General features: G+C 44.4%; 1 protein-coding gene across 2 annotated transcripts in view; it reads left to right on the forward strand.

Moving 5' to 3' along the window:
• Positions 1–25,821, forward strand: part of LOC124804929 (neuroendocrine convertase 1-like) — a 499,313-nt gene that overhangs the window by 136,743 nt on the left and 336,749 nt on the right. For both annotated transcript variants that reach the window (XM_047265304.1, XM_047265305.1), the window contains exon 2: positions 3,686–3,856. In XM_047265304.1, the coding sequence (XP_047121260.1) occupies positions 3,686–3,856 (171 nt within the window). The remainder of the gene's footprint in view (positions 1–3,685; positions 3,857–25,821) is intronic.

Genomic DNA, 25,821 nt, shown 5'->3' on the forward strand with positions numbered 1-25,821 from the left:
ATTGATCGTGACCGGGCCAAATATCTCACGAAATAGGTCAAACAAATATCAACTGCGTTTTTTTAAAACAGGAATCTCCATTTTTTATTACATATTCGTGTAGTACGTAAAGAAATATGAATGTTTTAGTTGGACCACTTTTTTCGCTTTGTGATAGATGGCGATTTAATAGTCACAAACATATGGCTCACAATTTTAGACGAACAGGTAGGTTTTTTAAATTAAAATACACAACGAAGGTACGTTTTAACATTTTCTTTCCGTTGTTCCAATGTGATACATGTACCTTTGTGAACTTATCATTTCCGAGAACGCATGCTGTTACAGCGTGATTACCTGTAAATACCACATTAATGCAATAATTCCTCAAACTCATGTCCGTCAACCTCAATGCATTTGTCAATACGTGTAACGACATTTCTTTCAACAGCGAGTAGTTCGCCTTCCGTAATGTTCGCACATGCATTGACAGCGCGCTGACGCATGTTGTAAGGCGTTGTCGGTGGATCACGATAGCAAATATCCTTCAACTTTCCGCACAGAAACAAATCCAGGGACGTCAGATCCGGTGAACGTGCGGGCTATGGTATGGTGCTTCGACGACCAATCCACCTGTCATGAAATATGCTATTCAATACCGCTTCAACCGCACGCGAGCTATGTGCCGGACATCCATCATGTTGGAAGTACATCGCCATTCTGTCATGCAGTGAAACATCTTGTAGTAAAATCGGTAGAACATTACATAGGAAATCAGCATACATTGTACCATTTAGGCTGCCATCGATAAAATGGGGCCAATTATCCTTCCTCCCATAATGCCGCACCATACATTAACCCGCCAAGGCCGCTGATGCTCCACTTGTGGCAGCCATCGTGGATTTTTCGTTGTCCAATAGTGCATATTATGCCGGTTTACGTTACCGCTGTTGGTGAATGACGCTTCGTCGCTAAATAGAACGCGTGCAAAATATCTGTCATCGTCCAGCAATATCTCTTGTGGCCAGTGGCAGAACTGTACACGACGTTCAAAGTCGTCGCCCTGCAATTCCTGTTGCATAGAAATATGGTACAGGTGCAATCGATGTTCATGTAGCATTCTCAACACCGTCGATTTTGAGATTCCCGATTCTCGCCCAATTTGTCTGCTAATGATGTGCGGATTAGCCGAAACAGCAGCTAAAACACATACTAGGGCATCGTCATCTGTTGCAGGTCGTGGTTGACGTTTCACAAGTGGCTAAACACTTCCTGTTTCCTTAAATAACGTAACTATCCGGCGAACGGTCGGACACTTGGATGATGTCGTCCAGGATACCGAGCAGCATACATACCATACGCCCGTTGGGCATTTTGATCATAAAAGCTACACATAAACACGATATCGACGTTTTCCGCAATTGGTAAACGGTCCATTTTAACACGGATAATGTATTACGAAGCAAAAACCGCCCGCACTGGCGGAATGTTACGTGATAGCACATACTTAAACGTTCTATATCTACATCCATACTCCGCACGCCACCCGACGGTGTGTGGCGGAGGGTACTTTGAGTACCTCTATCGGTTCTCCCTTCTATTACAGTCATGTATCGTTCGTGGAAAGAAAGATTGTCGGTATGCCTTTGTGTGGGCTCTAATCTCTGATTTTATCCTCACGGTCTATTCGCGAGATACACGTAGGAGAGAGCAATATACTGCTTGACTCCTCGGTGAAGGTATGTTCTCGAAACTTCAACAAAAGCCCGTGCCGAGCTACTGAGCGTCTCTCCTGCAGTCTTCCACTGGAGTTTATCTGTCATCTCCGTAACGCTTTAGTGATTACTGAATGATCCTGTACGGAAGCGCGCTGCTCTCCGTTGAATCTTCTCTATCTCTTCTATCAACCCTGTCTGGTACGGATCCCACACTGCTGAGCAGTATTCAAGCAGTGGGCGAACAAGCGTACTGTAACCTACTTCCTTGCATTTCCTTAGGATTCTTCGAATGTATCTCAGTCTGTCATCTGCTTTACCGACGATCAACTTTATATGATCATTCCATTTAAAATCACTCCTAATGCGTACTCCCAGATAATTTATGGAATTAACTGCTTCCAGTTGCTGACCTGCTATATTGTAGCTAAATGCTAAAGGATCTTTCTTTCTGTGTACTCGCAGCACATTACCCTTGTCTACATTGAGATTCAATTGCCATTCCCTGCACCATGCCTCAATTCGCTGCAGATCCTCCTGCATTTCAGTACAATTTTCCATTGTTACAACCTCTCGAAATACTACAGCATCATCGGCAAAAAGGCTCAGTGAACTTCCGATGTTATCCACAAGGTCATTTATGTATATTGTGAATAGCAACGGTCCTACGACACTCCCCTGCTTCACACCTGAAATCAGTCTCACTTCGGAAGACTTCTCTCCATTGAAAATGACATGCTGCGTTCTGTTATCTAGGAACTCTTCAATCCAATCACACAAATGGTCCGATAGTCCATATGCTCTTACTTTGTTCATTAAACGACTGTGGGGAACTGTATCGAACGCCTTGCGGAAGTCAAGAAACACGGCATCTACCTGGGAACCCGAGTCTATGGCCCTCTGAGTCTCGTGGACGAATAGCGGCAGCTGGGTTTCACACGATCGTTTGAGACTATTACAGCAGCATCTATCACAAAGCGACGAATGTGGTCCACCTAAAACATTCCTATTTCTTTACGTACTATACGAATATGTAATAGAAAATGGGGGTTCCCATGTTTAAAAGAGCGCAGTTGATATCCGTTTGACCTATGGCAGCGCCATCTAGCAGGCCAACCATAGCGGCACCTGGTTTCCCCCTTCCAGCTAGACGAGTTTCGTACTTCGTAGTTTTATCGTTTGATGCTCATTTCGTGAGATATTTGGCCCGGTCACTATCAATGGACCATATCTACATCTACATCTACATTTATACTCCGCAAGCCACCCAACGGTGTGTGGCGGAGGGCACTTTACGTGCCCACGGTCATTACCTCCCTTTTCTGTTCCAGTCGCGTATGGTTCGCGGGAAGAACGACTGTCTGAAAGCCTCCTTGCGCGCTCGAATCTCTCTAATTTTACATTCGTGATCTCCTCGGGAGGTATAAGTAGGGGGAAACAATATATTCGATACCTCATCCAGAAACGCATCCTCTCGAAACCTGGCGAGCAAGGTACACCGCGATGCAGAGCGCCTCTCTTGCAGAGTCTGCCACTTGAGTTTGCTACACATCTCCGTAACGCTATCACGGTTACCAAATAACCCTGTGACGAAACGCGCCGCTCTTCTTTGGATCTTCTCCTCCGTCAACCCCATCTGGTACGGATCCCACACTGATGAACAATACTCAAGTATAGGCCGAACGAGTGTTTTGTAAGCCACCTCCTTTGTTAACGGACTACATTTTCTAAGGACTCTCCCAATGAATCTCAACCCGGCACCCGCCTTACCAACAATTAATTTTATATGATCATTCCACTTCAAATCGTTCCGTACGCATACTCCCAGATATTTTACAGAAGTAACTGCTGCCAGTGTTTGTTCCGCTATCATATAATCACACAATAAAGGATCCTTCTTTCTATGTATTCGCAATACCACCCTGTAGAACTGGTGTGAGGCTGGGTAAGGAACGTGCCGGCTGTTTACGCGGGTGCCGTAATGCTTCCAGATGGCGATGTGGGTGCAGCTGCTGCTGGCGGTGCTGGCGGGCGCCGGCCTGGCGCACGACGGCGTGCAGAACGCGCTGCACTTCAGCAACGAGTGGGTGGTGCGGCTGGAGGGCGGGCCGCGGGCGGCCGGAGCGCTAGCCCAGGAGCTGGGATACGTCTTCCTCGGCGCGGTGAGTCCTCGTGTCTGCATAACTAAAGCCTAGGACCTAACCAAAAAGTTCATACGATTGATAGCGAGGACAGAAGCTACCTGCAGCTGCAGAAAAATCCCGAACTTTCCAAAGCTTCACTCCACCACCACAACGCTTCCTCAACTTTTGTAGTCCTGCCTTCCTCAGTTGCGTGTAATATTACGGTATACTGATAGTATTTACTTATGGACCGTCAGACAGCAACTGAATAAAACACAATTTTAGTGCCATACGCGTTTCGCCTTTATTTTCTGCAGGGCATCATCAGTGGCCTGGATTATGTACAGATGTTTCCTATTTCATTTACATTTAATTTAATTGTTAGTACATAAAATTCAAACTTGAAAAAGAAAAAAAAAACAAATAAATTTTCTTAACATTACAATAAAAAAAGAAAATGGCAAACATACATTTAACAGCTTTAGAAAACCGGTAGCCACAGACACAATAATACATTCCAAATCCAACCACCCCCACAGCCTGAAACTTGCAGCACTAAGACACATGTTGTAAGTAGGCTGTTTAGGTTCTTATATTGGTAGCGCCACCGCCACCTAGCGCTCTGTATAAAAATCACTGGCTGTGCTGTGTGCAGTCTGTGGCTGGGTGGCATTGTTGGAATTTGCTATTGTAGTGTTGGGCAGTTGGCTGTTAACAGCGCGTAGCATTGCGCAGTTGGAGGTGAGCCGCCAGCAGTGGTGGATGTGGGGAGAGAGATGGAGGAATTTTGAGAGCAGACGATCTGGACGTGTGTCCATCAGAAAGAGTAAATTTGTAATATTATGGACTGATATATATATATTATGTCTTTTGAGCACTATTAAGGTAAATACACTCCTGGAAATTGAAATAAGAACACTGTGAATTCATTGTCCCACGAAGGGGAAACTTTATTGACACATTCCTGGGGTCAGATACATCACATGATCACATTGACAGAACCACAGGCACATAGACACAGGCAACAGAGCATGCACAATGTCGGCACTAGTACAGTGTATATCCACCTTTCGCAGCAATGCACGCTGCTATTCTCCCATGGAGACGATCGTAGAGATGCTGGATGTAGTCCTGTGGAACGGCTTGCCATGCCATTTCCACCTGGCGCCTCAGTTGGACCAGCGTTCGTGCTGGACGTGCAGACCGCGTGAGACGACGCTTCATCCAGTCCCAAACATGCTCAATGGGGGACAGATCCGGAGATCTTGCTGGCCAGGGTAGTTGACTTACACCTTCTAGAGCACGTTGGGTGGCACGGGATACATGCGGACGTGCATTGTCCTGTTGGAACAGCAAGTTCCCTTGCCGGTCTAGGAATGGTAGAACGATGGGTCCGATGACGGTTTGGATGTACCGTGCACTATTCAGTGTCCCCTCGACGATCACCAGTGGTGTACGGCCAGTGTAGGAGATCGCTCCCCACACCATGATGCCGGGTGTTGGCCCTGTGTGCCTCGGTCGTATGCAGTCCTGATTGTGGCGCTCACCAGCACGGCGCCAAAGACGCATACGACCCTCATTGGCACCAAGGCAGAAGCGACTCTCATCGCTGAAGACGACACGTCTCCATTCGTCCCTCCATTCACCACTGGAGGCGGGCTGCACGATGTTGGGGCGTGAGCGGAAGACGGCCTAACGGTGTGCGGGACCGTAGCCCAGCTTCATGGAGACGGTTGCGAATGGTCCTCGCCGATACCCCAGGAGCAACAGTGTCCCTAATTTGCTGGGAAGTGGCGGTGCGGTCCCCTACGGCACTGCGTAGGATCCTACAGTCTTGGCGTGCATCCGTGCGTCGCTGCGGTCCGGTCCCAGGTCGACGGGCACGTGCACCTTCCGCCGACCACTGGCGACAACATCGATGTACTGTGGAGACCTCACGCCCCACGTGTTGAGCAATTCGGCTGTACGTCCACCCGGCCTCCCACATGCCCACTATACGCCCTCGCTCAAAGTCCGTCAACTGCACATACGGTTCACGTCCACGCTGTCGCGGCATGCTACCAGTGTTAAAGACTGCGATGGAGCTCCGTATGCCACGGCAAACTGGCTGACACTGACGGCGGCGGTGCACAAATGCTGCGCAGCTGGCGCCATTCGACGGCCAACACCTCGATTCCTGGTGTGTCCGCTGTGCCGTGCGTGTGATCATTGCTTGTACAGCCCTCTCGCAGTGTCCGGAGCAAGTATGGTGGGTCTGACACACCGGTGTCAATGTGTTCTTTTTTCCATTTCCAGGAGTGTACATTGTTTGTTCTCTATCAAAATCTTTCATTTGCTAACTATGGCTATCAGTAGTTAGTGCCTTCAGTAGTTTGAATCTTTTATTTAGCTGGCAGCTGTGGCGCTCGCTGTATTGCAGTAGTTCGAGTAACGAAGATTTTTGTGAGGCAAGCGATTTGTGAAACGTATAGGTTAATTTAGTCAGGGCCATTCTCTTGTAGGGATTATTGAAAGTCAGATTGCGTTGCGCTAAAAAAATATTGTGTGTCAGTTTAAGCACAGTCATGTATAATTTTTCTAAGTGGACCTTACAATGTTACATAGATTAAACAGAATCCCACTCAGCAAGACAAACTATGAATAAGAAATGAGTACAATCATACAAATAGCTAGGAACAACGGGTATGACACACATGTGGTACACAGGCTCAATCAAAAAATAAAAACACAAATACAAAACAAACACAACATTTGCAAAATACAAGAGAACTCACAAGCTGAAAACTTACAAACACACTCAACAAACACACACAATGACAGCACCACACAGAAAAGAACCAGATGGTACACCATGACCTACACACATAAACTAACACACAGAGTTGCAAACATCCTAAAGAGATAGGGCTTCAAAATAACATATAAGCCTGGGCAAACCCTCCAATCACACCTAAGCCAGCCAGCTACCAAGAGGGACAAATTCCAACAATCAGGAATATATAATCTTGAATGTCAAAGTAGTGATGCAGTATACATATGCATGGCATGCAGGAATTTTGAAACACTATACAAAGAACATATCAGATGTTGGAAGTATGAAACAAACCATTCCACATTTGCAGAGCATTCGAAAACCCCATAACCATCATCCTACAAACATGGAACAAGAGATGAAAATAATGAGAATAAGCAACCATGACAAACATCTTATACAAACGCAAGAAAACTTCCATATCTAGAAAGCCATAGCAGAAAACAAACATGTGATAAATGAACAAACACACATCAGCACATGCTCCCTACTACACTTAATAAAGGAAATGATAACATAAAACAAACAAACTCTTCCCCTTTCACCATCTGGACACACACACACACACACACACACACACACACACACATGCATACACGAACAGATCACAGATACTTCAATAATTACACTCGGAAGTTTGGCAATAATATTCGATCTTTGGCAGAAACATTTGACAGTCGGCAACAGAAACCGAAACATTGCATTGAAACAAGCCTTCAGTTCATTGTGCTGTGGAATGTGAAAAAAACCGCAAATTAGCGTTCATAAGCAGAAGAACAACACCAAGAATGCAACAGGAGCGCAATATGTAAGAAATTGTCCACGCAACCTGTAAGTGCAGTTCAAAACTGTTGTGGATTGGCATGAGAGCCAACCCACTAATGGTAGAGGAAGCCGAAAGGCACGCGTTTAAGCTCACGCAGGCTGGCGTGAGGTCTTGAACAGGACAAGGAATTTAGGCTTCAGAAAAAAGGAGGTAACTGGTGGAATACTTAACTTTAATCCATTAATGTTGAACGTCGCTCTTGTCTGTACATTCTTTACAGTATCATTAGCAACTGATATTGGCGCCTTGCTAGGTCGTAGCAAAGGACGTAGCTGAAGGCTATGCTAACTATCGTCTCGGCAAATGAGAGCGTATTTTGTCAGTGAACCATCGCTAGCAAAGTCGGCTGTACAACTGGGGCGAGTGCTAGGAAGTCTCTCTAGACCAGCCGTGTGGCGGCGCTCGGTCTGCAATCACTATTAGTGGCGACACGCGGGTCCGACGTATACTAACGGGCCGCGGCCGATTTAAAGGCTACCATCTAGCAAGTGTGGTGTCTGGCGGTGACACCACAAAAACATTACTACTTGATAGGAAATACCAACCACCAGAACTGTTAATAACCTATAGCCACAGTGACAAAAATGTAAATTAAATAGCAAACATATGTACATATTCCAGGCCACTGATGATGCCTTGCAGAAAATAACGGCGAAACGCGTATGGCACTAAAATTGTGTTTTATTCAGATGCTGTCAAACGGTCCATAAGTAAAAATTATCAATATACCGTAATACAACGCTTCCTGCTTGCAGTGAGATTCAGCTGCAGTCAGCTTGCTGATCTGTGCGATCGTTGCGCCTTGCGACTTTCTGTGTGTAGGGCTTATTATTATTTTATTTGTTCTTATTGTTATTCCTTTCTCCCTTTATTGGCTGTTACTTTTATTCGTTGTGTGGTACTCAACGATGTCAGCGGGAAGTTCTTCGAAATTTGCAAGTGGAAAATTTCGACCTTGTTCTCTCGGACAGAGGATTGCCGTACGAGGACAGTCGTAAGAAATGGTTTGCGCATTACGTGCCTACCTCTAGATGTGGGAAAATACACTACTGGCCATTCAAATTGCGCTACACCACGAAGATGTGCTACAGACGCGAAATTTAACCGACAGGAAGAAGATGATGTGATATCCAAATGATTAGCTTTTCAGAGCATTCACACAAGGTTGGCGCCGGTGGCCACACCTACAACGTGCTGACATGAGGAAAGTTTCCAACCGATTTCTCATACACATAAACAGCAGTTGACCGGCGTTGTCTGGTGAAACGTTGTTGTGATGTCGCGTGTAAGGAGGAGAAATGCGTACTATCACGTTTCCGACTTTGATAAAGGTCGGATTGAAGCCTACCGCGATTGCGGTTTATCGTATGGCAACATTGCTGCTCTCGTTGCTCGAGATCCAATGGCTGTTGGCAGAATATGGAATCGGTGGGTTCAGGAGGGTAATACGTAACGCCGTGCTGGATCGCGACGGCCTCGTATCACTAGCAGTCGAGATGACAGGCATCTTATCCGCATGGGTATCACTAGCAGTCGAGATGACAGGCATCTTATCCGCATGGCTGTAACAGATCGTGCAGCCACGTCTCGATCCCTGAGTCAACAGATGGGGACGTTTGCAAGACAACAACCATCAGCACGAATAGTTAGACGACGTTTGTAGCAGCATGGACTATCAGCTCGGAGACCATGGCTGCGATTACCCCTGACCCTGCATCACAGACAGGAGCGCCTGCGATGGTGTACTCAACGACGATCGTGGGTTGACGAAAGGCAAAACGTCATTTTTTCGGATGAATCCAGGATCTGTTTACAGCATCATGATGGTCACATCCGTGTTTGGCGACATCGCGGTGAACGCACATTGGAAGTGTGTACTCGTCATCGCCATACTGGCGTATCACCCGGCGTGATGGTACGGGGTGCCATTGGTTACACGTCTCGGTCTCCTCTTGTTCGCATTGACGGCACTTTGAATAGTGGACGTTACATTTCAGATGTGTTACGACACGGGGCTCTACCCTTCATTCGATCCCTGCGAAACCATACATTTCACCAGGATAATGCACGCCCGCATGTTGCTGGTTTTGTACGGGCCTTTCTGGGTACAGAAAATGTTCGACTGCTGCCCTGGCCAGCACATTCTCCAGATCTCTGACCAATTGAAAACGTCTGGTCAATGGTGGCTGAGCAACTGGCTCGTCACAATACGCCAAACACTACTCTTGCTGAACTGTGGTATCGTGTTGAAGCTGCATGGGCAGCTGTACCTGTACACGCCATCCAAGCTCTGTTTGTCTCAATGCCCAGGCGTAACAAGGCCGTTATTACGGCCAGAGGTGGTTGTTCTGGGTACAGATTCCTCAGGATCTATGCACCCAAATTGCTTGAAAATGTAATCACACGTCCGTTCCGGTATAATATATTTGTCCAATGAATACCCGTTTATCATCTGCATTTCTTCTTGGTGTAGCAATTTTAATGGCCAGTAGTGTAATAAACTGGTACAGGATATTGGTGCTGTCAGTTAACAGAGTAATCGGCAGAACTGCTGCAGCTTTGAATACAACAAAAACAGTGTTGTGAATATTGAAAAGAAAATGTTCGACAAAGGAAAGGAAGCTGAAGAACCATCGAATCTTAACACCCCTAGGGAAAAACATCAAATGGATAAGCGAATTACCAACAGAGATTCGTTTGCAGAGGATGTAATTCGTCGTCAGTCTTATTATTACTATCGTAGGAAGGAACATCCGACACTTAGGAAGTTACCGGTCACACTTTAAAAATCAGGACTTCTTCAGAAGAGACTCATATCCTTGTCCACTGTTTTGCACAACCTAGGCTTTCACTAGGGCCATTTCTGTAGCTGTAAGCTTTTTATGGAGAGGAAGGATATAGTTGCATGGCGATGTCGATTTTTGAGGGACATCCGTAGCATAAATATCGACGAAGTGGTGTGGCTTGACGATATGTGGGTCAAGACTGACCGTGTTGCCAAACAGGGCTATGCAAACGACGCAGCTAAAGGAACAATGGCAAGAGAGACAGACTTGTTCCTCTTCATGCAGGCACTTCATAAGTTTTTTCCTGTCTCATGCTTTTTAAATGAAACAATACAGGAGCTGTTTACGGAATTTACTAGGACTTTAAAAGTAACGACAAAAATCTGGATCTTATTTATTCAGTGTAGTCTCATCAGAGTCGCGCTACAAAGTATTCCGTATTCGTTTCTTTCGTTACAGGATCTCATTACGTATATATAAGACTGTAAAGCGCGACGTCACTGCTGTGCAACGAGCGCGCTGATGTTTGCTGGTATATGAATGACGCGACAGGTAGCGGAGTGGGAACTACAGAAAGATACAGGTCAAACGGTTTTTTTCAATATCAGACTTCTAGATATAGTTGTTTTCCGGTGTCTCATTTGGTTCAAAGTTCTGAAAGTTAAGTGCTCTATGTGGTACTTTCTGTGTTACAGTTTATGTACGACGAAGAAAATGCTGCTCCTGGCAGCGGTGCACCGAAGAGCTGTCAGAAACGACCATTTTTGTTACAGTTTCTTATTATAAAGAGACGGAAAATGACATTGTTGACATAAAATACGCGTAAAGTACACCATTTCTTAGCAAATGTTGCTGTGAAGTTCTGTAATTGGACTCCACGTCATGTGGTACTTCTGTAAAACCTGAAACTTGTATAGCAGAAAAATGGTGGAGTGTTTTTCTGTAAGTTGATGATTGGTTGCCCTGTTTTGTTCCTACTTCGGCCTTGAGAGTGTACAATGGACGCACTGGTATCACTTCCTCCGACACTTTTATACTGCTGATTTGAAACAACGGAAATAATAAGGTAGAAACCTGTTGTAGGTGTCCCAGGTCTGATGGAAATAAATTATTATTGGTAATCGAAGTCCCGTTAGCAGTTCTATTCGAAAAATGTTGTATATTCTCCTCTGGCTGATTATGATTGCCGATATAAGTTAAATTTTTATTCGTTTCATCATTCTTCTCCGAAAGAGCCCAAAGTTTGTTTTTTCTACTGCGTGATGATTGCACTACCCAACGATAAATATACCAAACTATCATTAATGTCAATTCAGTGAATTGCTATGAGTAATATAAGGGATCGTTCTAAAAAAAAAAAAAAAAAAAAAAAAAAAAAAAAAAAAAAAAAAAAAAAACCTTGATCTCTCCATTCACTGCCGATCACATTTTAATTTTATAGTCGAACTCAACGTTTTGTTAAAAAGTAATATAGGTGAAAATAACTACGTAGGCTTTGGCAGAGCCAGTATCAAGACGATTATAATCAAAGTGTTTTTTATTATGACGCGGTACAATACCCACAAGAATTATAATCATCATAACCATGGTAGTCTGGCAGAGACATACAGCTTCCGAACAATCCACTCATCCCGTCTATTGTTCGCTCGAAACGTTTGTGGGTGTAAGGACCCGAAGGATTACGAATACTGTTGACTGACCGATCCGGAGGAATGTGGGACTACCCAGTCGTCACGAAGAGTTCGGGGAAGCCCCTTAAAATAACTAACTGGAGAAAGACGGAAATTGACGACCTGGCCCGAGCCAGAGACGAACTTTGTGCGCATACGTAAACATTCTAGTAAACAAATTTTTCACACAGTAACGAATACATACGGTATGCTGCAGTCCTGGAATTCGCCTTGACGGCCAGTTACCTGTGCTGCGGATCGCTTTGCGTCTGTCTGCAACATACGTAGAAAGAACATGACATCGACGCTGCGCACTACAAGATACTTAATATGAGTCAGTGGATTCTTAAATTCTGATTATCGGCGATTGCACAACATAAAAATTCAATACCTTAAATTCAGAGGATGTCATTTACCGCTTATGCCTCAAAAAGTTTTTATTCTGTAACTGCAATTTCGGTGTTTTACCATTTCCAAGCATTAATATTAGTTGTACACACGTACGGTTGTGTCGCACTTAATAGCCGTGGAGATAACAGGTGTATCACTAATCCAAGAAACGTAACATCCTAACTGGTGCAGCTCACGCATCTACATAATATACAGTGATTCACGTAAGCCATTTCCTTCAGAAATTTCATGAACATCGTAAGGGGTGTTAGAACGGAAAAAAATTATTTTAACATTTTCGGAGTTTTATCTCATTATAAAATTTGCAATTTTCCGAATAAAATTATATATATCACTTATAAACTAACATGGAAAGTATTTTATTTTATTTTTTTAGCCATAATCTACACCAGTTGAAAATGTTAAAATTTTTACGTGCGTTACTTGAAGATCTAATAAAATCGGTAATTGTTTTACATAGAAGGCAGTGGATTGCTTTGTTATAAAGGTCATGGGCACCAGATTGAGGAAGTTGAAACAAAGTTAGAGAGAGAAGAAACTTTCTGATGGTAAAACCCTTAGAGTCAGTCAGACAGACAAAATGATTGATGAACTACAGCAGTATTATGGGACAGCCATTAGAAATATGTAATACTGAGGATTTGTTGAAAATGAAACAGGTTGTATCGGCTACCATCTTCCACAGACTGTCAACTGATGGATAACTAGTACACCACCTTTGCCCTCCTGGACCTGATTCATGGTGCAATGTCCAGTAGTAAAACAGTTCATACAGCCATAAACATTCAATCGCAGCAGCAGTCATGGATATCATGAAACCTATTAACAGAGACCTGGTAAATCTTGAATTACTGTAGAAATGTCTGCATGTTCAGACTCAAAATCCCAATGAGTCGTTCAATAATCTTATAATTGCTCGCTTACCAAAAAATGTTTTTGATGGAATGAAGACACTAATGTAATTAATCCTGGAGCAAACTGCATCGAGAACTTGAATGGATGGACAAGAAGATCCACACTGATAAGGCCGAGTATGTAGCACAGTTGGCCACTAAGGAGTCCAAAAAGAAGAAAAGGAGAAAAAACTTGGAAAAAGATCAAGAGGATAATATACAGTATGGTGCAGCGTGCTTCTGAGTGAATAAAAATAAAAAAAATAAGCATATATTAAGTGTGTTACAGCCTTTTGGAACTTTAGAAACTGTTTCTGAACGTTTTTATTTCCTGTTGCATTTTCCCCTACATCTCAGAAACCACTTCAAGTAGAGTATTCATATTTTCAGAGAGTAATAAGATACATATCCTGAGTCTGCTGAACTAAAAGAAGAACAAAACGTTATGTGTAAATGCAATTATTTATGATAAGGTACAAAAAAGTGTACAAAATTTTAAACGTGTGATTAAAAATTTGTATTTTCGAAAGCAGTGACTGAAATTCAATTTTTTTAGTTCATTAGACTGAGAGCATACAGTTTAATGACCTGGAAAAGTTTCATGTCAATGGCACAGTTGTCTCTGAAATACAGTGAAGCCAAGTCACTAAATTTAACATTGTCGGGATAGGGCGTTCCAACTCCCCTTAAGATACTGCAATTATGCTATTATCTAAATGAATTGGAAAAATTCCTTATAAACGACTTAAATTCGCTTTTCTTCGCTATATTAGGTAGAGAGATTTTGGTATCGTCTTCGATCTTGTAAATGGAATTATAATAATTTCCGCTGCTAGTATTTATATCTGCATCTACTACACTGACATCTACTTCGGAAGTCACCTGTACCAATGTCACTTTCCCCTTTCCTTTTCCAGTCACGTGTGGTTCGAGACAAGAACGATAACTGGTAAGCCTTCGTGAGGTCTCGGATCTCTCCACTTTAATCATTTAATCTTAATGGTCTTTTCGCGAAGTATACGTAGAAGGAAGCAACATATTGGCTGATTCTTCTGGGAACGTACGCTCAACAGTGAAACACAAAGTTGAGTACAACGCCTCTCTTGCTGCGTCTGCCATTGGAGTTGTATGAGCATTTCTTCTTGCGAGTTAACTAAATGATCTTGCTTTTCTTTGTATCTTCTCTACACCCTCTATCAGTTGTACACTATGTGATCAAAAGTATTAGGACACCTGGCTGAAAATGACTTAAAAGTTCGTGGCGCCCTCCATCGGTAATGCTGGAATTCAATATGGTGTTGGCCCAACCTTAGCCTTGATGACAGCTTCCACTGTCGCTGGCATACCTTCGATGAGGTGCAGGAAGGTTTCTTGGAGAATGGCAGCGCATTCTTCACGGAGTGCTGCACTGAGGAGAAAAATGTTCAAATGTGTGTGAAATCCTAGGTTATCAGTCCCTACGCTTACACACTACTTAACCTAAATTTTCCTAAGGACGAACACACACACCCATGGGCGAGAGAGGGCTCGAACCTCCGCCGGGACCAGCCGCACAGTCCATGACGCACTGAGGAGAGGTATCGATGTCGCTCGGAGGGCCTGGCGCGAAGTCGGCGTTACAAGATATCCCAGAGGTGTTCTATAGGATTCAGGTCAGGACTCTGTGCAGGCCAGTCCATTACAGAAATGTTACTGTCGTGTAACTACTCCGGCCGTGCATTATGAACGGGTGATCGATTGTGCTGGAAGATACAATCGCCATCTCCGAATTGCTCTTCAACAGTCGGAAGCAAGAAGGTGCTTAAAACATCAGTGCAGGTCTGTACTGTGATGGTGCCATGCAAAACAACAAGGGGTGCAAGCCCCCTCCATGAAAAACATGACCACACCGTAACACCACCGCCTCCGAATTTTACTGTTGACAATATACACGTTGGCAGATGACGTTCACCGAGCATTCACCATACCCACACCCTGCCATCGGATCACCACATTGTGTACCGGGATTCGTCAGTCCATACAACGTTTGTTCAGTCGTCCAATGTTTACGCTCCTTACACCAAGCGAGGCGTCATTTGCCATTTACCGGCGTGATGTGTAGCTCATGAGCAGCCGCTCGACCATGAAATCCAAGTTTTCTCAACTCCTGCTTAACTGGCATAGTACTAGCAGCGGATCCTGATTAAATTTATAATTCCTGTGTGATGGTCTGGATAGACGTCCGGCTATTACACATTACGACCTTCTTCAACTGTCGGAGGTCTCTGTCAGCCAACAGACGATGTCGGCCCGTACGCTTTTGTACTGTACGTGTCTCTTCACGTTTCCATGTCACTATCACATCAGAAATAGTGGACCTAGGGACGTGTAGGAATGTGGAAATCTCGCGTACAGACGTATAACACAAGTGACATCAAATCACCTGATCACGTTCGAAGTCCGTGAGTTCCGCGGAGCTCCCCGTTCTGCTCTCTGAAGATTTCTAATAACTACTGAGGTCGCTAATATGGAGTACATGGCAGCAGGTGGCAGCACAATGCACTTATTTAGAAAAAAGTATGTTTTTGGGGGTGTCCAGATAAAAAAAAATAACGGCTCTGAGCACTATGGGACTTAACAACTGAGGTCATCAGTCCCCTGGAACTTAGCACTACTTAAACCTAACTAACCTAAGGACATCACACACATCAATGCCCGAGCTGGAATCGAAGGTGTCCGGATACTTTTGGTCACATAGTGTATGTAGTACGGATCCTATGTCATCTATCAGTCGTATGTGGTACGGATCCCAGACAGAAGAGCAGTATTGGTCGATAGAGTGGTTTATAAGCTACTTCTGCTGTTAATGGACTGCAGTTCCTGAAGATTCTACCAATGAATGTCAGTCTGGCATGTGACACACCTACGATTAGTTCTATATGTCGCTGCACTTCAAACCGCCTCAACGCATACTCTTTAACATATTACGGAACTAACTATTTCCGGTGATTGTTCTGTAATCGTGAAATCATCCGATAAAAGGTCTTTCTGTCTATATATTCGTAATACGTTACATTTGTTTATGTTGAGGGTCAATTGAGGATCTCTGCTCCAAACGTCGATCTTCTGCAGTCATTTTACAGCGTTGCTATTTCTCTGTGTAAAACAGTGTCATCCGCCAAAAGTCTCATGGAAATTCCGTCATTATCTAATACATAATTTATACTGAATCATTTTTTTTCTCGGCGAATTTCGGTTGCGAAAACGGGGAATCTGTTGCGAGACATCGTGCAATACATCCGCTTCAACCACTATACACCGATCGAGTTGGCACAGGGGGTAGCACACTGAACTCTCACACGGGAGGACGACAATTCAAACCCATGTCCGCCCATCCTCATTTAGGTTTTCCGTGATTTCCCTAAATCGCTTCAGGCAAATGCCGGGATGGCTCCTTTGAAAGGGATCAGCGGAATTCCTTCCCCATCCTTCCCTATCCGCTAGTTGGTCCCCTCCCCAAAACCAACCAACCAATAAAATAATCAGCCCCTATAGTTTCATGAAGTTCCGACGTTGCCTTTAGAATGGCGTCTGTAACGGAGGTGCACTCCGGGTAGAGAGCTGTTATTGACTGTTGGTACAGACATTCACAGGCGATTGGAGAATGTCTACAGAGACCTGGCAGTGAACAAAAGCACGGTGAGCCGTTAAGCGACGCGTCTGTCATCATTGCAACAAGGTCGCGCAAACCTATTCGATCTCTAGCAAACCAGTCTACCACAGACAGCCGTGACTCCTGAATTGTTGAAAGGTGCGGACACTCTCATTTTAGGTGATCGACGGATTACAATCAAATACTTTGCTCCGCAACTGCACGCCTCTGTTGGTAGTGATCACATAACTTCATTGGACTGTTCTTCCTCATCCACCCTACAGCCCAGCTCTCTCACCTTCTGACTTCCATCTTTTGGCACAATGGAGGATTCACTCCACGGGAAGCAGTACTTAGATGATACAGAGGTTATTGATGAAGTGAGGCGCTCGCTCAGACGTCGACCAGTAGAGTGGTACCATACTGGCACACAAGCCCTCCCAGTAACGTGAAATAAGGCCCTCGCATTGGAAGTAGATTATGTTATCCGCCAGGGTAGCCGAGAGCGCTAACACGCTGCTTCCTGGACTCGGGTAGGCGCGCCGGCCCTGGATCGAATCCGCCTAGCGAATTAACGACGAGGGCCGATGTGCCGGCCAGCCTGGATTTGGTTTTTAGGCGGTTTTCCACATCTCGCTAGGTGAATACCGGGCTGGTCCTCATGTTCCGCCTCAGTTACACGGCATGCATACATCTAAGCAGATTCTCTCTATTCCATGGATTACACTCGACGCAGACACTTGGGGTCCACTATTTCCGTCCCGGGGGGCACGGGGTGGAGGCAGGAAGGCATCTGGCCAACCCTTAACCATTAACAAGCCAGATCCGATTAACGATGGCTGACCCCGCGTAATTGCGGGAGAAGGCTCAAGCGATAGATTGATAGATAGATTGAACGTAGATTATGTAGAAACAGAGGGCTTTTCAGCCAAAGGTCTGGGGAATAATATGGCGTAATGTAATCCTAAATGAAACCAAACGGCATTCAGAAAAAAACGAGTTGCATTAATTATTGTACGTCGCTTGTACAGTGCCATACGCCTTTCGACTTTATCTGTTGAAAGCATCATCTGTGACAAATTTAGTAGATGCTGTTCTACCTATGTGACGGCTTCGCTGGTTTTAAAGCTGCTCTTCAGCTTTCATTCTGTCGAACTTCTATTGCACAGCACTGAGTATGTGGACACACATACTTTCTTAATGAACTGTTTGGAGTTCGTACCTATGTTCTCATACACAGTACTGTGCTAGCAAAATTCGATGGACTGAAAGCGGAACAACAGCTTTAAAACCAACAAAGTAACACACAAGTAGAGCATCATCTACCAATTATACCACTGGCGATGCCTTCCAGCCGGCCGGAGTGGCCGAGCGGTTCTAGGCGCTACAGACTGGAACCGCGCGACCGCTACGGTCGGATGTTCGAATCCTGCCTCGGGCATGGATGTGTGTGATTTCCTTAGGTTAGTTAGGTTTAATTAGTTCTAAGTCCTAGGGGACTGATGACCTCAGAAGTTAAGTCCCATAGTGCTCAGAGCCATCTGAACCATTTTTGATGCCTTCCAAAACAAAAAAAGAGACGAAACAACTATGGCCATGTAAAACTGGTTTTATTCACTTCGCGTTGGCGGACCTAAACTGAAAATTATCGACGTAACTGATGCTATAAATTTCAGCCGCCCTCCCAGGTATGGAACCATCCACATTCGGATTGTATGTCACCACAATGGCGTCTCGATACGACAGAAGGGGAAGAGTCTCATTCATTAAAGCACTGAAGAGATAATTTTATCTCTCGTTTATGGTCTGTTAAAGCTGTCTCTTCAGAAGCTTTTGGGACATTGTTCACGATTAACGAACGACTTTTCACACGTCGTTCCTCCGGATAAGCATCCATTTGTGTTTGTAGGCTATTAGCCGGCAGTGTCGGTGCTCGATGGTTGCGTTACCCCACAGGCGACACTGCGGACGCAGCAATAAGCGCGTTCAAGGGCGGGCAGCTCCTCGGAGTGATTGACGCGCACAGCCAGACTGCTCAAATATTGACGATGTCGGCGGACAAAGAGGGGGACAGCTGACGAGCCACGCCGCTACACCTTGCAGCGCGCAAACGCACGCGGAGGGGCTGCGCTGCTCACGTAAATTGCGATGTTTGCACAGATGGGACGTGGAGATGCGTCCTCGCTCACCGATAACACTCTTATACGGCGATAAGCCAGAGCGGATCAACCACCACGCTCGCAGCCCAGCCGCGAAGAAGCCTGGGAAAATTCCACGATGTTTGTCGTAATTCGGATTGTACCATATTTCCTTGCCGCTCGACGTAGAATGTCATGACGGCTCTACGGGGTGGTCCATTGATAGAGACCGGGCCAAATATCTCACGAAATAAGCATCAAACGAAAAAGTACAAAGAACGAAACTTGTCTACCTTAAAGGGAGATACCAGATGGCGCTATGTTTGGCCCGCTAGATGGCGCTGCCACATGTCAAACGCATATCAAGAGCGTTTTTTTAAATAGGAACCCCCATTTTTTTATTACATATTCGTGTAGTACGTAAAGAAATATGAATGTTTTAGTTGTAACCCTTTTTTCGCTTTGTGGTAGATGGCTCTGTAATAGTCACAAACGTATAAGTACGTAGTATCACGTAACATTCCTACAGTGCGGACGGTATTTGCTTCGTGATACATTACCCGTGTTAAAATGGACCGTTTACCAATTGCGGAAGAGGTCGATATCGTGTTGATGTATGACTATTGTGATCAAAATGCCCAACCGGAGTGCGTTATGTATGCTGCTCGGTATCCTGGACAACATCATCTAAGTGTCCGGATCCTTTGCCGAATAATTACGTTATTTAAGGAAACGGGAAGTGTTCAGCCACACGTGAAACGTCAACCACGACCTGCAAAGTATGAGTTTTAGTTGCTGCGGGGCTAATCCGCACATCAGTAGCAGACAAATTGCGCGAGAATTGGGAATCTCTAAAACGTCGGTGTTGAGAATGCGACATCTACATCGACTGCACCCGTACCATATTTCTATGCACCAGGAATTGCATGGCGACGACTTTGAACGTCGTGTACAGTTCTGCCACAGGGCACAAGAGAAATTACGGGACGATGACAGATTTTTTGCACGCGTTCTATTTAGCGACGAAGCGTCATTCACCAACAGCGGTAACGTAAACCGGCATAATATGCAATATTGGGCAACGGAAAATCCACGACGGCTGCGACAAGTGGAACATCAGCGACCTTGGCGGGTTAATGTATGGTGCGGGATTGTGGGAGGAAGGATAAATGGCCCCCATTTTATCGGCGGCAGTCTAAATGTTGCAATGTATCCTCATTTTCTACGTAATATATACAACATGTTTCACTGCATGACAGAATTGCGATGTATTTCGAACTTGATGGATGTCCGGCACATAGCTCGCGTGCGGTTCAAGCGGTATTGAATAGCATATTTCATTACAGGTGGATTGGTCGTCGAAGCACCATACCTTGGCCTGCACGTTCACCGAATCTGACGTCCCCGGATTTCTTTCTGTGGGGATAGTTGAAGGATATTTGCTAACAACGCCTGACAACATGCGTCAGTGCATCGTCAATGCATGTGCCAACATTACGGAAGGCAAACTACTCGCTGTTGAGAGGAATGTCGTTACACGTATTGCCAAATGCATTGAGGTTGACGGACATCATTTTGAGCATTTATTGCATTAATGTGGTATTTACAGGTAATCACGCTGTAACAACATGCGTTCTCAGAAATGATAAGTTCACAAAGGTACATGTATCACATTGTAACAACCGAAATAAAATGTTCAAACGTACCTACGTGCTGTGTTTTACTTTAAAAACCTACCTGTTACCAACTGTTCGTCTAAAACTGTGAGCCATATGTTTGTGACTATTACAGAGCCATCTATCACAAAGCGAAAAAAGTGGTCGAACTAAAACATTCAAATTTGTTTACGTACTACACGAATATGTAATAAAAAATGGGGGTTCCCATAAAAAAAACAGTTGATATCTGTTTGACCTATGGCAGTGCCATCTAGCGGGCACACCATAGCGCCATCTTGTTTCCCTCTTCAAGCTAGACAAGTTTCGATCTTTGTAGATTTTACGTTTGACACTTATTTCGTGAGATATTTGGTCCGGTCACGATCAATGGACCAGCCGGTATAACAGTGGGATTTATCACCAGACATCAGCCCATTAATAACACTGACTTCAGTAGCTAACGGTTACGCTGTCGATGAGCCATTAAAACCGAACAAAAAAAAAAAAAAAAAAAAACACACGCACACACTCACAGTTTTTCTTCTAAATCTGTTCAAGAATCGTCTATGGTGTATACTCACCACATTGGAACTTCTTAGGAAACAGTCATTAGTGTGCAACAAGTTTAAGGCAAAGCATATGCCTATACATAGAGAACTACTGATTGAAACATGTTTGGCACTAGTAGGAAGCTTTCAACGACTACCGTGGTAGAGTATTATCGAAAGACGACTTACAAAACCCTCCAAAAATTCCGATCGAATGTAAAAAAAGATTTCGGCTGCGTATATGCAGTTAATACCGACAACGTAGCTTTCATTAATTTTCGCAGTTTTGGTAGTCGTAGTAATGTAGAATTGCCTAAATGATAACATTTTCGTCATAAATTTCGGCTCTATGAGCGTTTTCAGGTAATTCGTTAACTATTCTAATTACCAGAAGATGATAATAAAGAAATTCAAAATGGTTATAGAGCCGAAACTGTGGAAGTGTCCACAACTAGATAAAAGAAGTGTCAACTGAAAAACGTGTTATCATTTGTAAGCAGATCTCATTGTTGAATAATGATGACGGTCGTGACGAAGTGATGCTCGGGGAAATTGCGTGGCTTAAGTTGCTGACCGTACGATAAATGCGTGCATTATTACGGTCTTAGAACATAATTAATTTATATAATATATTTTCATTGGAGTAATTTATATTTCGAAGAGTGTACAAATAAGGAAAGTTATGCTTTAGATTTATAGTGAAAAGAATATTGTAGCTTGTGATGCTAACTGTTGAAACCAGTTGTATAGTTTACATAATTTTTTGCACTACATCTACGTTGTAATGCAGTTGATAATAAATGAATTATTCATCGTCATTTATCATAGTATTTACAGAGTAATAACGTAACTGTAATTTATTTGGTTGGTTAGCCCAGTTACCTTTGCGCAGTTGCTTTTTCGAAGATACCTTCACGAATATAAATAGACCTGTAACATGCTTAAAACGTACAACACAAAATACAGTTACGCAAAAGCCGGTAGACGAAACTAAAGTGGTATAATACTCGAACAGCTCCCCAAAAGCGACACATGTATACAGTCAGTGGTGAGCGACGGTTGAATGATGCAAACAACAGTGTCGCTGACAATAGATTATTGCAAGCGACTAAATTCGAGCGAAGAATCACGCTATGGGCTACGGCAATACGATTCAAGCTTTTTTTTAATTTTCCGACTGCATGAAGAACTTAAACTGCCATCATGTGTAGCGCCAATAATGAATTACAGAGGAGATGCTGTTGTGGTGTTTTTCACGGTTAGGGTGCGATCCTTGTCTTGCGCTTAAGGAAACGATAAATACGGAAGGGATATAAAGATATTTTACAGCACTGCGTGCTACATACTACAGGGGAACAGTTCTGAGGCGGTGATACTTGTATCAGCATGACAGTGTACCCTGTCAAAAGCAGCACTAGTGTGCCGATTGACCGTGGACAGTAACATACCTGAAATGGACTGGCCTGTCCATAGTCCAGACTTGGGCCCAATGGAACGCCTGTGAAGTAAATTAGAACGTCGATTTCGCTGCAGTCCTGGTGCCCATCATCACCACTTTCTCTGGTTTCGGTTCTTGAAGAAGAATAAGCTACCGTTCCTCCACAGACATTGGCATCTCGTAAGTTTCCCCAGCAGAGTCAAGCGGTCGTAAAGGCGAAGAGTGAAACACCGACATTAAATCCAATAAGACGCGTCTCGATTATTTTCATCAGGTAATGTAGTAGCGCATTATTCAACATTTCCTTGTAGTCTGTTGACCTCTGCGTCCGCCGATAATATTCTTTTTATTATACATTCTGTCACTGTCTCAATCTTTTATGTCATATTACTTTACTTAATTCTTGTCACCTACCCAGATCTCATTACAACAATCTGGTACACATACATCTTCTCCCAAGCCACCGTACGGTGCGTGGCGGAGGGTACCCTGTACTACTATTAGTTATTTCCCTTCCTGTTCCAGTCGCCTGTTCCACTCGCAAATATATCGAGGGGAAAACGACTGTCTACATGCCTCTGTATCAGCCCCAATTTCTCGAATCTTATCTTTGTGGCCCTTACACGGTATGTATCTTGGTGACAGTAGAATCGTTCGGCAGTCAGCTCCAAATGCCGGTTCTCTAAATTTGCTCAGTACTATTTCTCGGAAAGAACGTCGCCTTCCCTCCAGGTATACCCATTTGTGTTGCATCTCCATAGCACTTACGTGTTGTTCGAACTTACGGGTGACAAATCTAGCAGCCCGCCTCGAAACTGCTTCATTGTCTTCCTTAAATCCGACCTGTTACGAACCCAAAACACTCTAGCAGTACTCATGAATAGTTCACACCAGCGTCCTACACCACTGGCCATTGAAATTGCTACTCCACGAAGATGACATGTTACAGACGCAAAGTTTAACCGACAGGAAGAAGATGCTGTGTTATGCAAATGATTAGCTTTTCAGAGCATTCACACAAGGTAGGCGCCGGTGGCGACACCTACAACGTGCTAACATCAGGAAAGTTTCCAACCGATTTCTCACACACAAACGGCAGTTGACCGGCGTTGCCTGGTGAAACGTTGTTGTGATGCCTCGTGTAAGGAGGAGAAATGTGTACCATCACGTTTCCGACTTTGATAAAGGTCGGATTGTAGCCTATTGCGCTTGCGGTTTATCGTATCGCGACATTGCTGCTCGCGTTGGTCGAGATCCAATGACTGTTAACAGAATATGGAATCGATGGGTTCAGGAGGGTAATACGGAAAACCGTGCTTGATCCCAACGGCCTCGTATCACTAGCAGTCAAGATGACAGAGTCTGCGAGACAACAACCATCTGCACGAACAGTTCGACGACGTTTGCAGCAGCATGGACTATCAGTTCGGAGACCACGGCTGCGGTTACCCTTGACGCTGCATCACAGACAGGAGCGCCTGCGATGGTGTACTCAACGACGAACCTGGGTGCACGAATGTCAAAACGTCATTTTTTTCGGATGAATGAAGATTCTGTTTACAGCATCATGATGGTCGCATCCGTGTTTCGTGACATCGCGGTGAACGCACATTGGAGGCGTGTATTCGTCATCGTCATACTGGCGTATCACCCGGCGTGATGGTATGGGGTGCCATTGGTTACACGTCTCGGTCACCTCTTGTTCGCAATGACGGCACTTTGAACAGTGGACGTTACGTTAGAGATGTGCTACGACCCGTGGCTCTACCCTTCATCTGATCCCTGCGAAACCCTACATTTCAGCAGGATAGTGCACTACCGCATCTTGCAGGTCCTGTACGGGTCTTTCTGGATACAGAAAATGTTCGACTGCTGCCATAGACAGCACATTCTTCAGATCTCTCACCAATTGAAACCGTCTGGTCAATGGTGGCCGAGCAACTGGCTCGTCACAATACGCGTCACTACTCTTGATGAACTGTGGTATCGTGTTGAAGTTGCATGGAACGCCATCCAAGCTCTGTTCGACTCAATGCCCTGGCGTATGAAGGCCGTTATTACGGCCAGAGGTGGTTGTTCTGGGTACTGATTTCTCAGGATCTATGCACCCAAATTGCGTGAATATGTAATCGCATGTCAGTTGTAGTATAATATATTTGTCCAATGAATAACCGTTTATCATCTGCATTTCTTCTTGGTGTAGCAATTTTAATGGCCAGTAGTGTATATGCCACCTCTTTTACAGGTGAACCACTATTTGCTAAAATTCTCCCAATAAACCGAAATCAACCATTCGCCTTCGCTACCACAGTTCCTACGTGGTAGTTCCACTTGATAGCGCTTTGCAACTTTATGCCTTTCATCAAATTAATTAGAAATTTTGTCTAAATCGGCTTGTATCTTACTATAGCCACTCAATTACGACCACTTACCGTACATCACGGGATCATCAGCAGACAAACGCAGACTGCTGTCCACCCTGGCCGCCAAATCATTTATGTATATGGAGATCAACAGCCGTCCTATCGCACTTCCCTGGGGCACTTCTGATGATACCCTTGTCTCTCACTAACGGTCGCCTTCGAGGACAACATACTGGGCTCTATTGCTTAAGAAACTTTCGAGCTTAAGAAATCATCTGCGGACTTCATATGCTCCTACCTTCATTAACAGCCTGTAATGGGGCAACGCGTTCCGCAAGTCTACAAACACGGTATCTGCTTGCTTCCCTTGATACATAGTATATAACGAGAGAAAAGAATAATCTGAGTTTCGCATGAGCGATGCCTACCAAAACGATGCTGATTCGTGGACATAAGATTCCCAGTCTCAAGAAAGTTTATTATATTCTAACTGAAAATACGTTCAAAGAATCTGCAGAAAACTCAAGTTAGGGATATTGGCCCCTAATTTTGCGGATCCGTTCTTTTACCCTTCTTGTATAATTAAATAGATTTTTCCAGCCGTTTGGGACTTTGTGCTGGGCGAGAGGTTCACATGCAGGCGATGCAAGGGGCCAACGTCGTGGATTACTCCTCGTAAATCCGTATTGGGTGATTCATTCAATTTCAAACCTTTCAGTTGTTTCTCTACGCCTGGGTAACCCTGTGAATGCAGAACAGTAGGCCGTCTACGTGTTTGTGTGAGAGAGATGTTACGGGAGGCAGGGGAAGAGTCAGTCTAGCCGCTTACC

Source organism: Schistocerca piceifrons, chromosome 7 (assembly GCF_021461385.2).
Source record: "Schistocerca piceifrons isolate TAMUIC-IGC-003096 chromosome 7, iqSchPice1.1, whole genome shotgun sequence".
NCBI classification, from domain to species: Eukaryota; Metazoa; Arthropoda; class Insecta; order Orthoptera; family Acrididae; genus Schistocerca; species Schistocerca piceifrons.